We start from the raw sequence: 19,864 nt of genomic DNA on the forward strand, positions 1-19,864 counted from the left end.
ATTCGAAAGTTACCCAGGAAAATTAAATAGATAATAAAACTTAAAAAAAAGTTGATGAGGAAAAATGAGAGAGAAAAGTCTTAATAGACCGCCGCAACTAGAGAACTAGCCTAGAGTTACTCTTTATTGTTATATTTATAAGAAGATAGTATATAGCCAAACAATTGTAAAAGTAATAATAACAATAAATTAATAACATTTCAGGATTATTACGAATGCTAATAGGAAAATCAGCTATTTGGAAGCACAATTAACTTAAAGCCTCACCATACCTCATGTAGCAAAATAAGTTGCACAAAAATTAAAAACTTAAATATCACTTATGAAATTTTAAGGAAATCTAAAGGAAATATATGTAAATATATTCTGAATTAAGAATGAGAATTATAAGAGTATGATATTCTGAAGAATACAAAGGAAAAAGATGGATTTACACCAACTGTGTAAACACTTCCCTAGTCAACAAATCCTGTCAGGTATGTAAAAAGAAACTGAAAACAAAGATTAACACACACATTACTATCAAACTGTTCATAATATTCACCTCTAAAGAGCTACAAAAAATCATTAGGATAAAATAAGTAATATAAAGGAAAACATCTGCTACATCTCTTTGATGTTTACTAGATTGGCAAAAACAGTTCATTTGATAAGACAGCACTAGACAGACTATAGTGAGGCAGGTACTTCTGCTTCATACCAGACAGAATGCAAAGTGTTTCTAACTTCCTGAAAAGCAGTTTGGCTCTTTGCAACAGTAATTTCTTTCCCCTTCCAATTTTACTTCATTTTTATTTATTTTTGTTTGGCTGGTTGGGGTTTTTTTTTTTTTATTGGAATTCGATTTGCCAGCATATAGCATAACACCCAGTTATAGTGCTCATCCCATCAAGTGGCCCCTCAGTGCCCATCACCCAGTCACCCCAACCCCCCGCCCACCTTCCTTTCCACTACCCCTTGTTCATTTCCCAGAGTTAGGAGTCTCTCATGTTCTGTCATCCTCTCTGATTTTTCCCACTCATTTTCTCTCCTTTCCCCCATAATTGCGTTCACTATTTTGTATATTCCCCATATGAATGAAACTGTACAACTGCAACAGTAATTTAAATAAGTATCTTTGCCATTTTTCAGTAATTTCACTCCTAGAAATTTGACCTAAAATCAGACCCTCACATAAGAAAATTTGGGGGACTAAAAATCAATGTAGTCAATTGCCCATTTTACAGAAGATTTATTTATATAATGGAATATTATTATGTGGTCATTTAAAATTAAGTTTTTTTCAAAACTACTTACTATTTCTTGTTTTAAGCACTATTTTCCAGGCTCTGGTGTCAGTGCCTGATATTATCTTACTCAATCATCCTAAAAACATATGAGATCATCCTGAGTCCTCTTATTATCACGACTTTTAAGATAAGCAAACTGAGGCACAGATTTAATTTTGTGCCAAGATGCACAGATAATAAAGGGAGCGTGGAGAGTCACACTCACATAATCTAGCCCATCCCTCTCTGCCACTGAGTCCCTACTCCTATACTACAATGTCCCCTCTTAGCAAGAAATAAGGTTCACTAAATTTTATATTACAGACAAAAAGAAAACAGGACATTAATCATCATGTATATAACAATTAAGTAAAATACACATATGGATAACAAAAAACTGAAAGGACAACTTTAATTTTACCTTCATTCTAAGTTTTTGAATGTTCTCTTTTTATTATGAACTTGGTTAGTTTTAAAAATTAGCTTTAGCTCCTATGATTAGCTTTGTAGATTTGGCAATTTAGCATTATTCCTATAAAGAAAAAAAACATTTCTGAGTTTTGACAAAGCACTATCCTCAAAAAAACAAAATTCCATCTATTTGAGCCAGGGAATTTTGGAACTTCTTAACTGAACAGATTTCAGTTCCCAATTTATGTTACTAACCTTCCCACATCAATATCAAATGACAAAATAAAGCATACTTAAGCTAGCTAGAAAGTCAATTATATATATTATCCCACCTTCCCTATGGACACAGACATACATATACTCATTTTAAGAATATGAGCTTCTTGCAACTGTTTTGATGTTTCAAACATGTCTCTACACATTTAAACTCACATTTTTTTAATTCAAGTATTGTATGCAACAGATGTCTCTGTTACTGTATGACTACATTGTATCAAATATGGTACTTTCGCATTCTATATATTCATCTATATTTTTTTTTTAATTTTTATTTATTTATGATAGTCACAGAGAGAGAGAGAGGCAGAGACACAGGCGGAGGGAGAAGCAGGCTCCATGCACCAAGAGCCTGATGTGGGATTTGATCCCGGGTCTCCAGGATCGCGCCCTGGGCCAAAGACAGGCGCCAAACCGCTGCGCCACCCAGGGATCCCTATATTTTTATTTTTTAAAGAATTTATTCATTCAAGAGAGACAGAGAGGAAAGAGAGAGAGACAGACAGACAGACAGAGACCCAGTCAGAAAGAGATGCAGGCTCCACGCAGGGAGCCTGACATGGGACTCGATCCCGGGTTGCCAGGATCACATCCCGGGCCAAAGGCAGCGCTAAACAGCCAGGCCCCAGGGCTGCCCTCTCCTTTTTATTTTTAAACAGTATAACAATGCCCCATTTTCCTTATTCACTATCTCAACATAGGTATTATCTTTATTTATCTTTTCAATATGGATTATTTCTTAAGTCTTGAGTACAAATGCAGTTACAAAACTACTACTATTTCTAAATATTGCTTGAAAAACCTAATAAAAAAAGGCCACTTTATCTTATGAGGATATTTATTTCTAACTTTAATCATCTAAGAGAGCAGTCCTCCTCTGTTATTTAGAGGTTACTGCACTTTGGTCACCCTAAAACTAATGCTGTTTCTCACTGCTGCATGATATTGAAACTGAAACTTGGTCCCTTAACCACGTCTACTTGCTAATCATGTCAGGATGATGCGCTACCATGAAGTGAGTCTATGATACTCATTTCATGCTTTACTTCTTCTAGTATCTTTTACAATATGGACATCTAGTTCCTTTTACAAGGTCAGGGTGGTGTGTCCCGTGTGAGTACAGCTTAAGGGGTCAATGCTCACAACTATACTGAAATAGAAATTTTTTAAGTGCTTGTATCTATTCGAACAGAGTACCACATTAAGACAAGTTCTGTACAACTTTTGATTGGGAAAAGAAATGGTGAGAGACAAGCCATGAATCCTCTTTAGAAGGTACAGTGTGTTGGCAACATATATTTTCCCAGGACCCTTCTCAAGGCCCCCATGACCTCCTGATTCCTCAGGCTATAGATAAGGGGGTTCAGCGCTGGAGTGACAACCGTGTAGAAAAGAGAGATGATGTTGTCCTGCCTGGGGCTGTGGAGGGAACTGGGCAGGACATACATGAACGTGGCAGCTCCATAGTACATCACAACCACTGTCAGGTGGGAGGAGCAGGTGACTAGGGCTTTCTGCTTCCCCTCATTTGAGGGCATGTGAAGCACAGTACACAGGATTAGTGCATAGGAGGCAACAATGGCAGAAAGAGGCAGCAAAAGGAAAGTCACTCCTGTCACATACACCAAGAGTTCATATCGGGAGGTATCTGCACAGGCCAACTTCAGCAAAGGAGGGATCTCACAGAGCAGGTGCCTGATCTTCCGAACTTTACAGAAAGGGTAGTGCATGGTATACAAGGTATGGCCTAGAGCATTCAGAAATGCCAGGATCCAGGCCGTGGCCACCATGAGCCAGCAGACCCTTGGCCTCATGAAGACCATGTAGTTCAGAGGATGACATATGGCCACATATCTGTCATAGGCCATGAAGGCCAGCAGCAAGTCCTCTGCACTACCCACCGTCAATGCCAGAAACATCTGAAGGGCACAGCCTCCAAAGGAGATCATGTATTCACTCTGCAGAAAATCCACAAGGGCCTTGGGAGTGACAACAGATGTGAAGAGGAGGTCCATGAGTGAGAGCTGGCCGAGCAGGAAGTACATGGGCACGTGGAGCCGGGAATCCACTGTGATGACCAAGAGCAGCAGGCCATTGCTGGTCAGAGCCAACATGTATAGGACAGTGATTGTGGCACAGAGCAGTTCAGGAGACCCACTGTCATTCAGAATCCCCATCAATATAAAGCCACTGCCCAAGGTGGAGTTCCAGTACTCCATTCTGTGATGTTTCCTTAGTTGCCTAGAAGCAAACACATTCTCAGTGAATGTTGGCTAAGGTGGCCCCTCGTTTGTAACATCACAGGCTCCTGATGACGGCCAATGTGAATCCAGTGAGGCGATGTCTTTCCTACTGGACATGGAATTGACCTCTTGATCTCTCAGATTCTGACACTTTTAATTGTATCTTGAGGAAAGAAGCATCCAAATGGAGAGCAATCATCACAGCAATGGCTAAATATTAAGAGGTCACTACAAGAAAATATCATGCAGGACATCAAGCCTCAATATGCATCTTTCCAGAATGATTAAATCATCTCTCTCTCAATAGAAAGCAATATCCTGGCACCCAAGCCCTTGGTTATTTTTGTACCTATGTTTTAAGTATAATGTTTGTCCCAGGATTTAAATCCCCAGTTAGTGTCCTAACAGACCTGTTCTGAATATGAAATCCGAATGCAGGTACAGAAGTGTGACTTCAACAAAGCACTTCCACTTCATTGTCCATATACCTTACATCCACATTTGTTTGTAGCACTCAAGGCTGTAGATGTAAGCCTCACAGGAAGAACTAAACTATGTCCACCTCGGTCACCCCTCTGGACCAATAACCTCCACGCTCGCTCTCCATGTGCAGAAGGGATTCTAGACTGAGACGAGGGTTTGGTGTGTTTGATGTGGTCTTGATTTTATGAGCTAAACCTTTGGACTCAATGACAACATAGGTGTTTTATTGCAGGTTATGAAAACATGCAAGCATGGGAGGACTCAAAACTCTGAATAGGAGGCCGTGCCCAGAAAGACCAGAATGTTTGTCTTTGGGAGAAATGATTGAAAGGTGCTGGCAACAAAAGAGCCTGTGCTAGATGTTGTAATCAGGCTCAATAAGCCTACCCTCCTTCTCCTGCACCTGACCCAGATCCCTGCTCTCCCTCCTGCTGGGACAGAATATCTACACTGGATTGAAGAGCCACAGAGATAATGAGGATAAACTCCTGTTCTGGAGAGCAACAGTTAGTGTATTGCACCCACCCCCAGAGAAAAGTCAGAAGAGACAGGGACCTAGGATTAACAACTATCAAGGTCATACATCATGGGGACTAGGCGATAGTCCAATTCTGTCCATGCATCAAAGAATCTGTAAGGGAAACATATTTCTAAGTCTTTCCCCTACATTGTGGCTTCTAATAAGGATATTTCATTGGTTCCTTTACTGGTCTCTTCTTGGCTTACAGGATTTTAATGGTGGAAAGGTTTTAGAGCATATGACAGGCAGATCATTGATTATTAGATGGCCCTTGATTTGGAGGCATTTATTACCAGAGAGGTGCAATAGTCCTGTATCAGAGGCCGACAAAGCCTGGGCTCTAAGGACAGGTACTGATATTCCCACCAGGGAGCAGACACTCAGACCTGGGATGTAGCATAGACTCTTTCTTCATTTCTTTAATTTTTCTTCATATTTAGAAAAACAAGACTATGGGGCATTAGGACAGAGTACAGAGAACCTGGAAGACAGGGTAGCTTAAGTTCTTAGGGTCTGCTTTGGGCCCTGTTTCCCAACTCAACATATCTAGAGGATGCATACTTCCCTGAAAGAGAGAGAAAGTCTTTACCTCAGGTAGTGAGAAGCTGAGCTGCCCAACCATGCAAACTGCCCTGGGGGGTGAGGGTCAAGATTGTCCTGTAGAAATGGGGAAAGAAAGAAAAAAAGAAATGGGGAAAGCGTGAGCTTTTCCAGCACTGTCCAACTGGTTTAAATTTTGCCAAGTTGAGTTAAGAGTCTGAGGAGTCTGACCAAGGCAGGCTGCTTCTGGTCCTTCTGGTCCTCTATAGGTCTTGTCTGGAGATGTAATAGAGACAGAGGACAAATACAGTCAGTTCTTGGGCAGTCTCCGTGGAGCTCTTCCTTCAGAGATGGGTTTCCTAGTCTCACAGCTGTGGAGAATTAGGAGAAACTGCTTCCATCACTCAGTTCTCCAGGTGAGAACCCATCCAGCTCTTCTGGAGAAGTTGTCAGACTCAGTGCTTGGGTCCAGATGCTCAGACTGTCATTTACTCTTGCTGGGGTCTGGAGCAAAGATGAAAGCAGTAGGAATCTGGAGGAAGTAGATATGGGAAGAGCTACCCAAGGGAGACCTTGCTGCCTGTCCTTGGGGAGGCTGTTCTGGCTCCTTATCCCGTGACCCCACCCTCTCTACTTTATTCCACTCCTACATTCCCAGGGACTTACTTCTCAGCTGAAATGGTCTCCCTTGGAAATGCTAGTCCTGGAAACAGGATGTTAATGAGTCCTCTTGGGCATGTTTCCTGGCCTGGTATCCCTGATCTGTTCTCTCACTAAATCAGTCCAGACACTCCAGGATTCTATGCTACCCTAAGGAGGCAATGACAGCGATTTCTAAATTGGTGACTGCATAGACCAAGAAGCAAGGCTTCTTTTCATGGTCATTGCTCAGTCCCAAGATCTTAAGGTGGGTTTCGTGACAGTGTAGGATACTCCTTCTTGATCTTTCTCCACCCACCACCCCCACCACTTCCTTTGTGATCCTCCCTACCTGGACTATTATTTCCCGGCCTAAAGACTGTGTCCTGTGGAGCCTATAGTTATGGAATCTTCCCTTCATTTACCTTGGCTTTCTAGGTTTGCCGGTGGATGGCTTCTGAGTCTTGGTATTACTGTCGTCTGCCACAGTGTTATTTCAAAAGAGAGTGAATCAGGTTGTAAGCATTGAGCAAAAAAATAAAAAATAAAAATAATACACACAGTATTGAACCTGCAGAATTTCAATGTCAATTAAAATCTTTAGTTGCGGAGAGACAAGAAATCTCTAACATTTATGGGGAGAAATATTAGATTAACAGCAGACCTCTCAACCGAGAACTGGCAGACCAGAAAGGGCTGGCAGGGTATATGCAGGGTCCTAAATGAAAAGAACATGCAGCCAAGAATACTTTATTGAGCAAGGCTCTCATTCAGAATAGAAGGAGAGATAAAGAGCTTCCAAGAAAGGCAGAATCTGAAAGAATATGTGACCACAAAGACAACTCTGCAAGAAATATTAGGGGGCATTATATATAAGAGAAAGTCCAAGGGAAAAATCCACAAAAACAGGGACTGCATAGGTATCATGATGACAATAAATTCATAACTTTGAAAAGTAACTCTAAATGTGAAAGGGCTTAATGACCGCATTAAAAGGCACAGGGTTTCAGACTGGATAAAAAGGCAAGACCCATCTATCTGCTGTCTACAAGAGACTCATTTTATTTTTTTTTATAATAAATTCATTTTTTATTGGTGTTCAATTTACCAACATACAGAATAACACCCAGTGCTCATCCCGTCAAGTACCCCCCTCAGTGCCAGTCACCCATTCACCCCCACCCCCCGCCCTCCTCCCCTTCCACCACCCCTAGTTCGTTTCCCAGAGGTAGGAGTCTTCATGTTCTGTCTCCCTTTCTGATATTTCCCACACATTTCTTCTCCCTTCCCTTCTGATCCCTTTCACTATTATTTATATTCCCCAAATGAATGAGAACATATAATGTTTGTCCTTTTTCCATTGACTTACTTCACTCAGCATAATACCCTCCAGTACCATCCACGTTGAAGCAAATGGTGGGTATTTGTCATTTCTAATGGCTGAAGAATATTCCATTGTATACATAGACCACATCTTCTTTATCCATTCATCTTTCCATGGACACCGAGGCTCCTTCCACAGTTTGGCTATTGTGGACATTGCTGCTAGAAACATCGGGGTGCAGGGGTCCTGCCATTTCACTGCATCTGAATCTTTGGGGTAAGTCCCCAGCAGTGCAATTGCTGGGTCATAGGGCAGGTCTATTTTTAACTCTTTGAGGAATCTCCACAGTTTTCCAGAGTGGCTGCACCAGTTCCCATTCCCACCAACGGTGCAAGACTGTTCCCCTTTCTCCACATCCTCTCCAACATTTGTGATTTCCTGCCTTGTTAATTTTCCCCATTCTCACTGGTGTGAGGTGGTGTCTCATTGTGGTTTTGATTTGTATTTCCCTGATGGCCAGTGATGTGGAGCATTTTCTCATGTGCATGTTGGCCATGTCTGTGTCTTCCTCTGTGAGATTTCTCTTCATGTCTTTTGCCCATTTCATGATCGGATTGTTTCTTTCTTTGGTTTTGAGTTTAATAAGTTCTTTATAGATCTTGGAAACTAGCCTTTTATCTGATATGTCATTTGCAAATATCTTCTCTCATTCTGTAGGTTGTCTTTTAGGTTTGTTGACTGTATCCTTTGCTGTGCAAAAGGTTCTTATCTTGATGAAGTCCCAATACTTCATTTTTGCTTTTGTTTCTCTTGCGTTCGTGGATGGATCGTCACGAAGTTACTGTGGCCGAGTTCAAAAAAGGTGTTGCCTGTGTTCTCCTCTAGGATTTTGATGGAATCTTGTCTCACATTTAGATCTTTCATCCATTTTGAGTTTATCTTTGTGTATGGTGAAAGAGAGTGGTCTAGTTTCATTCTTCTGCATGTGGATGTCCAATTTTCCCAGCACCATTTATTGAAGAGACTGTCTTTCTTCCAGTGGATGGTCTTTCCTCCTTTATCGAATATTAGTTGACCATAAAGATCAGGGTCGACTTCTAGGTTCTCTATTCTGTTCCACTGATCTATGTGTCTGTTTTTGTGCCAGTACCACACTGTCTTGATGACCACAGCTTTGTAGTACAACCTGAAATCTGGCATTGTGATGCCCGCAGCTATGGTTTTCTTTTTTAAAATTCCCCTGGCTAAAAAAATAAAAATAAAAATAAATAAAATGAAATAAAATAAATAAAATAAAATAAAATAAAATAAAACAAAACAAAACAAAATAAAATAAAATAAAATAAAATAAAATAAAATAAAATAAAATAAAATAAAATAAATTCCCCTGGCTATTTGGGGTCTTTTCTGATTCCACACAAATCCTAAAATAATTTGTTCTAACTCTCTGAAGAAAGTCCATAGTACTTTGATAGGGATTGCATTAAATGTGTAAATTGCCCTGGGTAACATTGACATTTTCACAACATTAATTCTGCCAATCCATTGGCATGGAATATTCTTCCATCTCTTTGTGTCTTCCTCAATTTCTTTCAGAAGTGTTCTATAGTTTTATGGTATAGATCCTTAACCTCTTTGGTTAGGTTTATTCCTAGGTATCTTATGCTTTTGGGTGCAATTGTAAATGGGATTGACTCCTTAATTTCTCTCTCTTCAGTCTCATTGTTAGTGTATAGAAATGCCATTGATTTCTGGGCGATTTTGTATCCTGCCACACTGCCGAATTGCTGTATGAGTTCTAGCAATCTTAGGGTGGAGGCTTTTGGGTTTTCTATGTATAGTATCATGTCATCGGTGAAGAGGGAGAGTTTGACTTCTACTTTGCCAATTTGAATGCCTGTTATGTCTTTTTGTTGTCTGATTGCTGAGGCTAGGACTTCCAGTACTATGTTGAATAGCAGTGGTGAGAGTGGACATCCCTGTCTTGTTCCTGATCTCAGGGGAAAGGCTCCCAGTGCTTCCCCAATGAGAATGATATTTGCTGTCGGCTTTCCGTAGATGGCTTTTAAGATGTTGAGGAATGTTCCCTCTATCCCTACACTCTGAAGAGTTTTGATCAGGAATGGATGCTGTATTTGTCAAATGCTTTCTCTGCATCAAATGAGAGGATCATATGGTTCTTGGTTTTTCTCTTGCTGATATGATGAATCACACTGATTGTTTTACGAGTGTTGAACCAGCCTTGCATCCCGGGGATAAATCCTACTTGGTCATGGTGAATAATTTTCTTAATGTACTGTTGTATCCTATTGGCTAGTATCTTGTTGAGAATGTTTGCATCCATGTTCATCAGGGATATTGGTCTGTAATTCTCCTTTTTGGTGGGGCTTCGTCTGGTTTTGGAATTAAGGTAATGCTGGCCTCATAGAATGAGTTTGGAAGTACTCCATCTCTTTCTATCTTTCCAAACAGCTTTAGTAGAAGAGGTATGGTTTCCTCTTTAAACATTTGAAAGAATTCCCCTGGGAAGCCATCTAGCCCTGGACTTTTGTGTCCTGGGAGGTTTTTGATGACAGCTTCAATTTCATCCCTGGTTATTGATCTGTTCAGGTTTTCTATTTCTTCCTGTTCCAGTGTTGGTAGTTTTTGGCTTTCCAGGAATGCGTCCATTTCTTCTAGTTTGCCTAATTTATTGGCGTACAGCTGTTCAAAATATGTTTTTAAAATCATTTGTATTTCCTTGGTGTTGGTAGTGATCTCTCCTTTCTCATTCATTATTTTATTAATTTGAGTCTTCTCTCTCTTCTTTTTAATAAGGCTGGCTAATGGTTTATCGACTCATTTTAGACAGAAGGACACCTACAGCCTGAAAATAAAAGATGGGAGAACCATTTATCATTCAAATTGTCCTCAAAAGAAAACAGAGGTAGTCATCCTTATATCAGATAAACTAAAGTTTATCCCGAAGTCTGTAGTGAGAGTTGAAGAGGGACACTATATCATACTTAAAGGCTCTATCCAACAAGAGGACTTAACAATCATGAATATTTATGCCCTGAATGTGGGAGCTGCCAAGTATATCAGTCAATTAATTACCAAATTTAAGACATACTTAGATAATAATACACTTATACTTGGTGTCTTCAGTGTAGCGCTTTACTATCGACAGGTCTTCTAAGCACAACATTCCAAAGAAACAAGAGCTTTAAATGATACACTGGACCAGATGGATATCACAGATATTTACAAAACATTACATCCAAACGCAACTGAATAAACATTCTTCTCAAGTGCACATGGAACTTTCTCCAGAATAGACCACATACTGGGTCACAAATCATGTCTTAAATGGTACCAAAAGATTGGGATGGTCCCCTGCATATTTTCAGATGATAATGCTTTTAAATTAGTACTAAATCACAAGAAGAAGCTTGGAAGGATTTCAAACACGTGGAGGTTAAGGACCATCCTGCTAAAAGATGAAAGGGTCAACCAGGAAATTAGAGAAGAATTAAAAAGATTCGTGGAAACTAATGAGAATGAAGATACAATCATTCAAAATCTGTGGGATACAACAAAAACAGTCCTGAGGGGGAAATACATCGCAATACAAGCATCCATTCAAAAACTGGAAAGAACTCAAATACAAAAGCTAACCTTGCACCTAAAGAAGCTAGAGAAAAAACAGCAAATAGATCCTGCACCCATGGGCAGCCCCGGTGGCTCAGTGGTTTAGCACCACCTTCAGCCCAGGGCCTGATCCTGGAGGCCCAGGATCGAGTCCCATGTCAGGCTCCCTGCATGGAGCCTGCTTCTCCCTCTGCCTGTGTCTCTGCCTCTCTGTGTGTGTGTGTGTCTCTCGTGAATAAATAAATAAAAATCTTTAAAAAAAAATAGATCCTACACCCAGCAGAATAAGAGAATTAATAAAGATTCGAGCAGAACCTAATGAAATAGAGACCAGAAGAACTGTAAAACAGATGAACAAAACCAGGAGTTGGTTCTTTGAAAGAATTAATAAGATAGATAAACCATTAGCCAGCCTGATTAAAAAAAAAAAGAGAAGACTCAAATTAATAAAATCATGAATGAGAAAGGAGAGATCACTACCAACACCAAGGAAACACAAATGATTTTAAAAACATATTATGAACAGCTGTACGCCAAAAAGTTAGGCAATCTAGGAGAAATGGACGCATTTCTGGAAAACCACAAAGTATCAAAACTGGAACAGGAAGAAATAGAAAACCTGAACAGGCCAATAACCAGGGAGGAAATTGAAGCAGTCATCAAAAACCTCCCAGGACACAAAAGTCCAGGGCCAGATGGCTTCCCTGGGGAGTGCTATCAAACGTTTAAAGAAGAAACCAGGGGAAAACAGGCAAGATGGCGGGAGAGCAGGGTCTCCAGGTCACCTGTCCTCAACAAATTACCTAGAAAACCATCCAATCATCCTGAAAATCTACGAATTCGGCCTGAGATTTAAAGAGAGACGAGCTGGAACGCTACAGGGAGAAGAGTTCGCGCTTCTATCAAGGTAGGAAGACGGGGAAAAAGAAATAAAGGAACAAAAGGCCTCCAAGGGGGAGGGGCCCCGCGAGGAGCCAGGCTGAGGCCGGGGCGAGTGTCCCCAGGACAGGAGAGCCCCATCCCGGAGGAGCAGGAGCTGCACCGACCTTCCCCGCGGAAAGGAGCTCCCCGGGAATTGGAGCAGGATCCCCAGAAAGGCGGGGATGCCCTCGGGCTCCTTGGGACAGTAACAGAGGAACTGCGCCCCGGGAGATGCGCCGAGCTCCCTAAGGGCTGCAGCGCTCGGCGGGACCCGGAGCAGCTCGGAGGGGCTCGGGCGGCGGCTCCGCGGAGGGGGCTGCGGGGCGGGAGCGCGAATCCAACAGCGCAGGCTCCGGAGCACAGGGCGCCGGGACACAGCCCAGAATCCGGCCTCCCCCGGGACAGGCAGAGGCCGGGAGGGCCCAGGACAGCAAGGACGGTCCTGCCTGGAACTGAGCAGATCAGCGGCCCCGCCCGGGAGCCCCCAGGCCCTGCAGACGGAGAGCCCCGGAGCTACTGCGGGAGCTGACCCCAGGGTCCCAGAGCTGCCCCCGCCACTGTGGCTTCCTCCCGGGGCCTCACGGGGTGAACAACCCCCACTGAGCCCTGCACCAGGCAGGGGCAGAGCAGCTCCCCCAAGTGCTAACACCTGAGAATCAGCACAGCAGGCCCCTCCCCCAGAAAACCAGCGAGACGGACCAGTTCCAAGGGAAGTCAAGGGACTTAAAGTATACAGAATCGGAAGATACTCCCCCGTGTTTTTTTGTTTGTTTGCTTGTTTTGTTTTGTGCTTTTTTTTTCTTTCTTTCTTCTTGATTTCTGATTGCTTCCCCCACCCCACCCCACCCCACCCTTTTTATTCTTTTTTCTCCTTTCTTTCTTTTTCTTTCTTTTTCTTCTCTTCCCCCCCCCCATTTTTTTTCTTCTTTCTCTTTTTTCTTTTCCTCTTTTCTTTCCTTCTCTCTCTTTTTCTCCTTTTCCCAATACAACGTGTTTTTGGCCACTCTGCACTGAGCAAAATGACTAGAAGGAAAACCTCACCTCAAAAAAAAGAATCAGAAACAGCCCTCTCTCCCACAGAGTTACAAAATCTGGATTACAATTCAATGTCAGAAAGCCAATTCAGAAGCACTATTTTACAGCTACTGGTGGCTCTAGAAAAAACCATAAAGGACTCAAGAGACTTCATGACTGCAGAATTTAGATCCAATCAGGCAGAAATTAAAAATCAATTAAATGAGATGCAATCCAAGCTAGAAGTCCTAACGACGAGGGTTAACGAGGTGGAAGAACGAGTGAGTGACATAGAAGACAAGTTGATGGCAAAGAGGGAAACTGAGGAAAAAAGAGACAAGCAATTAAAAGATCATGAGAATAGATTAAGGGAAATAAATGACAGCCTGAGGAAGAAAAACCTACGTTTAATTGGGGTTCCTGAGGGCGCCGAAAGGGACAGAGGGCCAGAATATGTATTTGAACAAATCCTAGCTGAAAACTTTCCTAATCTGGGAAGGGAAACAGGCATTCAGATCCAGGAAATAGAGAGATCCCCCCCTAAAATCAACAAAAACCGTTCGACACCTCGACATTTAATAGTGAAGCTTGCAAATTCCAAAGATAAGGAGAAGATCCTTAAAGCAGCAAGAGAAAAAAAGTCCCTGACTTTTATGGGGAGGAATATTAGGGTAACAGCAGACCTCGCCACAGAGACCTGGCAGGCCAGAAAGGGCTGGCAGGATATATTCAGGGTCCTAAATGAAAAGAACATGCAACCAAGAATACTTTATCCAGCAAGGCTTTCATTCAAAATGGAAGGAGAGATAAAGAGCTTCCAAGACAGGCAGGAACTGAAAGAATATGTAACCTCCAAACCAGCTCTGCAAGAAATTTTAAGGGGGACTCTTAAAATTCCCCTTTAAGAAGAAGTTCAGTGGAACAATCCACAAAAACAAGGACTGAATAGATATGATGACACTAAACTCATATCTGTCAATAGTAACTCTGAACGTGAACGGGCTTAATGACCCCATCAAAAGGCACAGGGTTTCAGACTGGATAAAAAAGCAGGACCCATCTATTTGCTGTCTACAAGAGACTCATTTTAGACAGAAGGACACCTACAACCTGAAAATAAAAGGTTGGAGAACCATTTACCATTCAAATGGGCCTCAAAAGAAAGCAGGGGTTGCCATCCTTATATCAGATATATTAAAATTTACCCCAAAGACTATAGTGAGAGATGAAGAGGGACACTATCTCATACTCAAAGGATCTATCCAACAAGAGGACTTAACAATCCTCAATATATATGCCCCGAATGTGGGAGCTGCCAAATATTTAAACCAATTAATAACCAAACTCAAGAAATACCTTGATAATAATACACTTATACTTGGTGACTTCAATCCAGCTCTTTCTACCCTGGATAGGTCTTCTAAGCACAACATCTCCAAAGAAACGAGAGCTTTAAATGATACACTGGACCAGATGGATTTCACAGATATCTACAGAACTTTACATCCAAACTCAACTGAATACACATTCTTCTCAAGTGCACATGGAACTTTCTCCAGAATAGACCACATACTGGGTCACAAATCGGGTCTGAACCGATACCAAAAGATCGGGATAGTCCCTTGTATATTCTCAGACCATAATGCCTTGAAATTAGAACTTAATCACAACAAGAAGTATGGAAGGACCACAAACACGTGGAGGTTAAGGACCATCCTGCTAAAAGATGAAAAGGTCAACCAGGAAATTAAGGAAGAATTAAAAAGATTCATGGAAACTAATGAGAATGAAGATACAACTGTTCAAAATCTTTGGGATGCAGCAAAAGCAGTCCTGAGGGGGAAATACATCGCAATACAAGCATCCATTCAAAAACTGGAAAGATCTCAAATTCAAAAGCTCACCTTACACATAAAGGAACTAGAGAAAAAAACAACAAATAGACCCCACCCCCAGCAGAAGAAGAGAGTTAATTAAAATTCGAGCAGAACTCAATGATATCGAGACCAAAAGAACTGTGGAACAGATCAACAGAACCAGGAGTTGGTTCTTTGAAAGAATAAGATAGATAAACCATTAGCCAACCTTATTAAAAGAAGAGAGAGAAGACTCAAATTAATAAAATCATGAATGAGAAAGGAGAGATCACTACCAACACCAAGGAAATACAAACGATTTTAAAAACATATTATGAACAGCTGTACGCCAATAAATTAGGCAATCTAGAAGAAATGGACGCATTCCTGGAAAGCCACAAACTACCAACACTGGAGCAGGAAGAAATAGAAAACCTGAACAGGCCAATAACCAGGGAGGAAATTGAAGCAGTCATCAAAAACCTCCCAAGACGCAAGAGTCCAGGGCCAGATGGCTTCCCAGGGGAATTCTATCAAACGTTTAAAGAAGAAATCATACCTATTCTACTAAAGCTGTTTGGAAAGATCGAAAGAGATGGAGTACTTCCAAATTCGTTCTATGAGGCCAGCATCACCTTAATTCCGAAACCAGACAAAGACCCCACCAAAAAGGAGAATTACAGACCAATATCCCTGATGAACATGGATGCAAAAATTCTCAACAAGATACTAGCCAATAGGATCCAACAACACATTAAGAAAATTATTCACCATGACCAAGTAGGATTTATCCCTGGGACACAAGGCTGGTTCAACACTCGTAAAACCATCAATGTGATTCATCATATCAGCAAGAGAAAAACCAAGAACCATATGATACTCTCATTAGATGCAGAGAAAGCATTTGACAAAATACAGCATCCATTTCTGATCAAAACCCTTCAGAATGTTGGGATAGAGGGAACTTTCCTCGACATCTTAAAAGCCATTTACGAAAAGCCCACAGCAAATATCATTCTCAATGGGGAAGCACTGGGAGCCTTTCCCCTAAGATCAGGAACAAGACAGGGATGTCCACTCTCACCACTGCTGTTCAACATCGTTCTGGAAGTCCTCGCCTCAGCAATCAGACAACAAAAAGACATTAAAGGCATTCAAATTGGCAAAGAAGAAGTCAAACTCTCCCTCTTCGCCGATGACATGATACTCTACATAGAAAACCCAAAAGCCTCCACCCCAAGATTGCTAGAACTCATACAGCAATTTGGTAGCGTGGCAGGATACAAAATCAATGCCCAGAAATCAATGGCATTTCTATACACTAACAATGAGACTGAAGAAAGAGAAATTAAGGAATCAATCCCATTTACAATTGCACCCAAAAGCATAAGATACCTAGGAATAAACCTAACCAAAGAGGTAAAAGATCTATACCCTAAAAACTATAGAACACTTTTGAAAGAAATTGAGGAAGACACAAAGAGATGGAAAAATATTCCATGCTCATGGATTGGCAGAATTAATATTGTAAAAATGTCAATGTTACCCAGGGCAATTTATACGTTTAATGCAATCCCTATCAAAATACCATGGACTTTCTTCAGAGAGTTAGAACAAATTATTTTAAGATTTGTGTGGAATCAGAAAAGACCCCGAATAGCCAGGGGAATTTTAAAAAAGAAAACCATAGCTGGGGGCATCACAATGCCAGATTTCAGGTTGTACTACAAAGTTGTGGTCATCAAGACAGTGTGGTACTGGCACAAAAACAGACACATAGATCAATGGAACAGAATAGAGAACCCAGAAGTGGACCCTGAAATGTACGGTCATCTAATATTCGATAAAGGAGGAAAGACTATCCATTGGAAGAAAGACAGTCTCTTCAATAAATGGTGCTGGGAAAATTGGACATCCACATGCAGAAGAATGAAACTGGACCACTCTCTTTCACCATACACAAAGATAAACTCAAAATGGATGAGAGATCTAAAAGTGAGACAAGATTCCATCAAAATCCTAGAGGAGAACACAGGCAACACCCTTTTTGAACTTGGCCACAGTAACTTCTTGCAAGATACATCCACAAAGGCAAAAGAAACAAAAGCAAAAATGAACTATTGGGACTTCATCAAGATAAGAAGCTTTTGCACAGCAAAGGATACAGTCAACAAAACTAAAAGACAACCTACAGAATGGGAGAAGATATTTGCAAATGACATATCAGATAAAGGGCTAGTTTCCAAAATCTATAAAGAACTTATTAAACTCAACACCAAAGAAACAAACAATCCAATCATGAAATGGGCAAAAGACATGAAGAGAAATCTCACAGAGGAAGACATGGACATGGCCAACATGCACATGAGAAAATGCTCTGCATCACTGGCCATCAGGGAAATACAAATCAAAACCACAATGAGATACCACCTCACACCAGTGAGAATGGGGAAAATTAACAAGGCAGGAAACCACAAATGTTGGAGAGGATACGGAGAAAAGGGAACCCTCTTACACTGTTGGTGGGAATGTGAACTGGTGCAGCCACTCTGGAAAACTGTGTGGAGGTTCCTCAAAGAGTTAAAAATAGACCTGCCCTCCGACCCAGCAATTGCACTGTTGGGGATTTACCCCAAAGATTCAGATGCAATGAAACGTCGGGACACCTGCACCCCGATGTTTCTATCAGCAATGGCCACAATAGCCAAACTGTGGAAGGCGCCTCGGTGTCCATCGAAAGATGAATGTATAAAGAAGATGTGGTTTATGTATACAATGGAATATTACTCAGCCATTAGAAACGACAAATACCCACCATTTGCTTCAACATGGATGGAACTGGAGGGTATTATGCTGAGTGAAATAAGTCAATTGGAGAGGGACAAACAGTGTATGTTCTCATTCATTTGGGGAATATGAATAATGGTGAAAGGGAATATAAAGGAAGGGAGAAGAAATGTTGGGAAATATCAGGAAGGGAGACAGAACATAAAGACTCCTAACTCGGGGAAACGAACTAGGGGTGGTGGAAGGGGAGGAGGGCGGGTGTTGGAGGGGAATGGGTGACGGGCACTGAGGTGGACACTTGACGGGATGAGCACTGGGTGTTTTTCTCTATGTTGGTAAATTGAACACCAATAAAAATTAATTAAAAAAAAAAAGAATGTATGATACAAAGACCTAAGCTGAGAGTGAAGGTGTTTTGAAATAGTATTTTCAGAGAACCAGAGGTTGTATTAGGGTGATGTAATGGCATGGTAAGACTATATTGTAAAAAAGTCAAAATCTCCAATCGATTTGAGTTAAATACAGTTGCAATGAATATACCAATGGAATTTTGGGGACATAGAGCTAATGATTCGAAAGTTACCCAGGAAGATTAAATAGATAATAAAACTTAAAAAAAAGTTGATGAGGAAAAATGAGAGAGAAAAGTCTTAATAGACCACTGCAACTAGAGAACTAGCCTAGAGTTACTCTTTATTGTTATATTTATAAGAAGATAGCATATAGCCAAACAATTGTAAAAGTAATAATAATATTAAATTAATAACATTTCAGGATTATTACAAATGCTAATAGGAAAATCAGCTATTTGGAAGCACAATTAACTTAAAGCCTCACCATACCTCATGTACCAAAATAAGTTGCACAAAAATTAAAAACTTAAATATCACTTATGAAATTATTAAGGAAATCTAAAGGATATAGATGTAAATATATTCTGAATTAAGAATGAGAATTATAAGAGTATGATCTTCTGAAGAATACAAAGGAAAAAGATGGATTTACACCAAATGCATAAGCACTGCCCTAGCCAACAAATCCTGTCAGGTATTTAAAAAGAAACTGAAAACAAGGTTACCACACACACTACTATCAAATTGTTCATAATCTTCACCTCATCAAGATAAGTTTTTGCACAGCAAAGGATACAGTCAACAAAACTCCAAGACAACCTACAGAATGGGAGAAGATATTTGCAAATGATGTATCAGATAAAGGGCTAGTTTCCAAGTTCTATAAAGAACTTATTAAACTCAACAGCAAAAAAACAAACAATCCAATCATGAATTGGGCAAAAGACATGAACAGAAATCTCACAGAGGAAGACACAGACATGGCCAACAAGCACATGAGAAAATGCTCTGCATCACTTGCCATCGGGGAAATACAAATCAAAACCACAATGAGATACCACCTCACACCAGTGAGAATAGGGTAAATTAACAAGCCAGGAAACCACAAATGTTGGAGAGGATGTGGAGAAAAGGGAACCCTCTTATGCTGTTGGTGGGAATGTGAACTGGTGCAGCCACTCTGGAAAACTGTGTGGAGGTTCCTCAAAGAGTTAAAAATAGACCTGCCCTAAGACCCAGCAATTGCACTGCTGGGGATTTACCCCAAAGATACAGATGCAATGAAATGCTGGGAATAGAAGGGAAGGGAGAAGAAATGTGTGGGAAATATCGGAAAGGGAGACAGAACATAAAGACTCCTAACTCTGGGAAGCAAACTGGGGGTGGTGGAAGGGGAGGAGGGCAGAGGGTGGGGGTGAATGGGTGACGGGCACTGAGGGTGGCACTTGACAGGATGAGCACTGGGTGTTATTCTGTATGTTGGCAAATTGAACACCAATAAAAAAATGAATTTATTATAAAAAATCTTCACCTCTAAAGAGCTACAAAAAATCATTAGGATAAAATAAGTAATATAAAGGAAAACATCTGCTACATCTC

The 19,864-nt window shown here is 40.9% G+C and overlaps 1 protein-coding gene across 1 annotated transcript; it reads right to left on the reverse strand.

Moving 5' to 3' along the window:
* Positions 1 to 3,223: 3,223 nt before the first annotated feature.
* LOC112910893 (olfactory receptor 2AG2-like) lies at positions 3,224 to 4,211 on the reverse strand. The gene has a single exon (XM_025987212.2). It carries the CDS (start codon positions 4,172 to 4,174, stop codon positions 3,224 to 3,226), a length of 951 nt encoding a protein of 316 aa, XP_025842997.2. The 5' UTR covers positions 4,175 to 4,211.
* Between the last annotated feature and the right edge of the window lie 15,653 nt (positions 4,212 to 19,864).

Source organism: Vulpes vulpes, chromosome 11 (genome assembly GCF_048418805.1).
Source record: "Vulpes vulpes isolate BD-2025 chromosome 11, VulVul3, whole genome shotgun sequence".
In the NCBI taxonomy this organism is placed as follows: domain Eukaryota; kingdom Metazoa; phylum Chordata; class Mammalia; order Carnivora; family Canidae; genus Vulpes; species Vulpes vulpes.

What these genes read in the sequence shown, in the direction of transcription:
- LOC112910893 (XM_025987212.2), bottom strand. Translation starts at nt 4,174, where the DNA reads ATGGAGTACTGGAACTCCACCTTGGGCAGTGGCTTTATATTGATGGGG.